Source organism: Chaetura pelagica, unplaced genomic scaffold (genome assembly GCF_000747805.2).
Source record: "Chaetura pelagica isolate M959 unplaced genomic scaffold, ChaPel_1.0 scaffold664, whole genome shotgun sequence".
Classification (NCBI taxonomy): Eukaryota; Metazoa; Chordata; class Aves; order Apodiformes; family Apodidae; genus Chaetura; species Chaetura pelagica.
Window position 1 is genome coordinate 473,760 of NW_009952969.1, and position 4,586 is coordinate 478,345.

At 47.0% G+C, this 4,586-nt stretch overlaps 1 protein-coding gene across 1 annotated transcript in view; it reads left to right on the top strand.

Annotated features, from left to right (window-relative positions):
- Positions 1-3,803: 3,803 nt before the first annotated feature.
- TMEM179 (transmembrane protein 179) overlaps positions 3,804-4,586 on the top strand; it is a 9,503-nt gene continuing 8,720 nt past the window's right edge. The window contains exon 1 of the mRNA XM_009995850.1: positions 3,804-4,217. Within this exon, the coding sequence (XP_009994152.1) occupies positions 3,916-4,217 (302 nt within the window). The 5' untranslated portion in view covers positions 3,804-3,915. The remainder of the gene's footprint in view (positions 4,218-4,586) is intronic.

Below are 4,586 nucleotides of genomic sequence, written 5' to 3' on the forward strand. Positions count from 1 at the left end.
CTGGATCCTTGCTATTTGTTTCAGAAGACAAATACCATAGGTCAAGACTTGTGGAATAGCAATCATGGATTAATATAATAATAAAACAAACCAGATAATATGAATAAAATAGACTCCAGAGCCTGAAGCTGGTTTGCTGCATTAAATAGGCAAACTGCATTTGCTAAGTCATTTGGTAGAATGAGCTGAGGCAGCTGTTTAAGCTCAAATAAATCAGGGAGAAGTTGTCTTTGGGTGACTGAAGGGCTGGCTCAAAAGCAGCCATTTGGACTGGTTTTCTCTGCCTAGAATACAGACATATTGCTCCCTGAGCATCCTTTTGCAGAGATACTGATCTGACTCTGTGCTTCCTCCCCAGAAATAAGCAACACATTCCTGGTATCAGGATGGTAGCCACCTTCTAGACATGCAGCTGTTATTTTTCTTGGACCACAAAAATGATATATCCAAGGTAAAATAAGCATATAAATAAATAACGTTGCTCACATAAAATATTTTTGCTTGAATAATTAATTCCTCGGCACATTTTCCCATAATAAAACATGTCTTAATGAGCTGTCAGGAGAAGGGGAAATTCATCACTTACCTCACAAATATCAACTTGAGAGCACTGCTCATGTCAGATGGCATAATTAATGACTTGAGAGGGAGTGTGGAGCAGCACAACCCAAACCACAGTCCCCATCAGTCATTCTACATCAATCCAACTCATACAGTGTTACTTGATCTATAGAAGATTGTATGGGGCTGAAGGGAATACAGGCAAATTACATGAATCTAATCTTGATTTATCCAAGTTGGTTTACTGCTTATCACTCAAGTGGCAATGACAGTTGATCCTTTAACTTTTTTTTTTTGTTGTAACTTTTTTTAGACAAATAGAATATACAAATTTCGAACTTCACCATCCCTGATGCTGAGCAAGTAATCTTCAGTCTCATGTCAGCACATGGTCCCCTTGGGATTTCTTTCCTACGGGAGATGGGAGTTTAATTCACAAGCACTACCCCCCGGCTTCCTCCACAGTGCAAAGGGGACCAGACACTGACCATGTGTCTGCTCCAGTGGTAACCCCCCCAAAAGATGTTTACAGAAGCCAAGGTAAGCAGGGATACTTTGGAGGAACAGCTCTCCTTGCTTGGATGGCAAAGCTGAGACAGCACTAGGAATGTCAGCTCTTGGAACAAGAACCTGAAATGGCCATTGTGTGTCAGACCAAAGGACCATCTCACCTGGGATCCCATCTCCAAGGACAGTGGCATCTCCATTAGGGAAGAATGGAGGAGTCTGGCAAATGTAGAGTGATCGTTTTGTGACTCTCCTTCCTTAGCAGCAACTGGCTGCTCAGAGACTTCCTGAGCTGAAGGTTACTTCCCCAGCTCTGCATTTAGAAGCCCTTGATGGGTTTTTTTCCATTAGTTACTTTAATCTCTTTCTGAACTGCTATTTATTTTTGACTTCTGCAGCAGCCTGTGATGAGTGCCACAAAACAATTATGTGCTGTGTGAAATACGTGCATCTTTTCCTCAGTTTTAAAATTTCTGCCTGACCTGTAGAGTTGATGTCAGCCATTCCCTGTGATATGAGAAAGAATGAATAAATGTTCACCTTGCCTTGTGTCTTTCTCCCCCACTTTCACCATTTTAAGGAGACTAAACCTATTTAAGTCTTTTTTTTTGAACACCATCAAATTAACCTCACTAAACTGGCTGTATATTTCAGGCACCAAGTTCCAGCCTAGCGTATTGGGTTTTTTTAGGATTTGCATGAAAGAAAATTATAAGAAATCCAGGCAGCTGCCAAATGAGTGACAACTGACAGGTTTGATTTCTACCTCTTTTCTCACTCCAGTCTGTGGTGGCTCCATTTGACCAAGTACTGTGCTTCAGTAGCTGTCAGCCTTCTAAGTGCAGCTCTTTTATGTGTCTGTTAACATTTGTGAATGTCCAACTGTATTTTCTGAAACTCTTCAGTAAATGCTCACTTGACTTTATTCAAAGACAACTTTTTATGCTCTACAAGTGACCCTCACTTTCACCTCTGCAATAACCTTCCTGCACTAGAGCCCTGTAGTTGCTGGTGGTAAGATCTGAACATGGGGCTTGCCCGAGGCAAACTGCCCTTGACATCTGCTGGCCCCTTCTGTGGGCTCCAGTGTAAGCCATAACTGAGCTTTTATATTGGTGTTGACTTCTCAAGTTAACTTCAGAAAATGTTATCTGACAAATCTGATGTGTCAAGTATTAAAGAAAAGAGTTTTCCAGTTCAGTCCAGGTTTGATTTCCTTCCAGATAAAGGACAAAACCCTTTGGGAGCCCAGCATTTCTTGGAAGCAAGGTTAAGAGCTTCCTCCTTACTACCAGCCTGAAATATCAGCAAAATCTTTTCTATTAGGAGGGCACGTCTATCCCCACAGGGTCAGGTCAGTGCTCTATAACTCATCTTGCGAAACTGAAATACAATTTTTGATGATTAGAATTGGTTAAGGGTCAGAAAAATGGCCTGACACATTTTGTATATACTGACAAAGCTTTTATTTAAGAACCAGGGTCTGCACAAAAAAATACGTTCTTGTATGGACAGAGCAAGTTTTTTTAAAAAATAAATATTTACAATAAAGTTGAATCAATGTCTTCTCTGAGAATCTCCCCAGCTCCTTCTTCACAACCATCTTTGTAACCTCTTAAAAGAGAAGAAAAACATGTTTTTGCTGCCCGACGGAAACACAAGCCTGGAATCCCATGTGCAGTATATTTGGGGTCCCTGTCCTTCACCTGTTCCTCTGAACATTACCCAGAAAATGAGCAGAAACAACCCTGGAATTAAGAAGTGATGTGAGACCTGCCATTGATCTCAGACTGGATACAGCTAGGAAACTGGATTTGGAAATTATGATACCTGGAACTGGGGAGGAGTTGTGGTGTCTCGTGTTGGAAAGAGCACTCATGTTTAGTTGGAAATATAAATAGGGATGGAGGAGAAACTCTAAATGGGAGACAGTTTATTTTGGATCTTTGTGCTGAGAGAAGGGGCTGCTGAGCACAAGTCACATTCCTCTCTCTGATGCCTTTTTTTTTTCTTGTATCCTGGCCATGCAGTTTCTGACTCTACAGCTGAGGGCTGTAGAGTGGTGCAAGGAAGGGAGCTGGTCCCTGGCAATGCTTAGCAGGGTGAATATTCACCTCTGGAACAATGCAGGTGATCCCAACCTTGAGCAGTCCCTAACTGACACCAAGGTTCTATAAAACTTTTTCGACTTCTGTGAATATATTACTTTCACTTGCAATGTCCTGGGAGGTGGGTTGGGCAGACACCCAGGTGGGCTAGGAACAAAACCACTTGGTCTCCAGGTCCTTGGGGTGGCTGTGCAACCTGTCCCTTGCTGCCACCACCTGAGGTTGTTGGCCAGATTTTCAGAAACTGGGGTCAAAACTTGCAGGGATCCTGAAGCTAAGATGAAGCTGTTTGTTGTTGTTTGTTTGATTGCTTGTTTGTTTGTTTTCCTGAGGAGGGGTGTGAGTCACGGCCACCATCACTGGTCACATTAACGCCCTATGTCATGAGTGGGATACCCTACTGAAAGCCAGTGGTATCCAGCCCGGGAGTGGATGAACAGACTGATTTAACTCCCTGTGTGCCAGGGTGTACCAGCGGCCAGATTTTCCTGAAGAGAAAGGACCCCCACAACAGGTCTTCCTCCCTGCTCCCCCTGCAAGCCCTGAGCCATCCGTGGGGGCAGCTCGGGCTGTGGGGGAGGCATCGCTGTGCATTACATTGCACTGCGCATCCTCTCTCCCCACCCCCCACTGCTGCAGGCATCCTCCCTTCATCCCTCCATCCTCCTCCCCCTCCTGCCTCGCATCCCTCCCTCCCGCATCCCTCCCTCCCTCCCTCTGCCTGCGCAGAGCCGCGGCCATGGCGCTCAGCAATTTCCTCTTCGCTCAGTGCATCTGCTACTTCCTGGCCTTCCTCTTCAGCTTCATTGTGGTGGTGCCGCTCTCCGAGAATGGCAACGACTTCCACGGCCGGTGCCTGCTCTTCACCGAGGGCATGTGGCTCAACGCCAACCTGACAGTGGAGAGGCAGCGCTTCACCGTGCAGGAGTGGGGGCCCGAGGCCGCTTGCCGCTTCAGCATCTTCACCGGGCTCCTCTCCCTGCTGCTGGCCACAGTGCAGGCCTGGAGGACCCTCTTCTTCCTCTGCAAAGGGCACGAGGAGTAAGTACACCTGGGGAGAGCAGGGGCTGCCCATCCCTCCTGCAGGCTGGGGCAAGTGGGAGCAGCCTGGGGGGGGGGGAAGCACTGGGCTTTGCATCATCCTGATCATCCTGCTCCTGGAGGGGTTTGGGGCAAGGTGGTGTATTGCCTGTGTCTGTCTGCACACACAGCATGTACACCCCTGCCTGTGTCCAGGGCCCTCTCTGGAGGATGCCCTGCTGCAGGGCTTTGTGGTGGGGGCCAGATTCACTGCTACACCCCAGCTGCCCTCCAGCAGTCTGGGAGACGTCTGGCCAGCTCGGCTGTGGTGGGCATGGAGGGGGCTGGGGGCTGTGGGGGGATGCTGGGGGCTGGGGGCTTCAGGGGGTC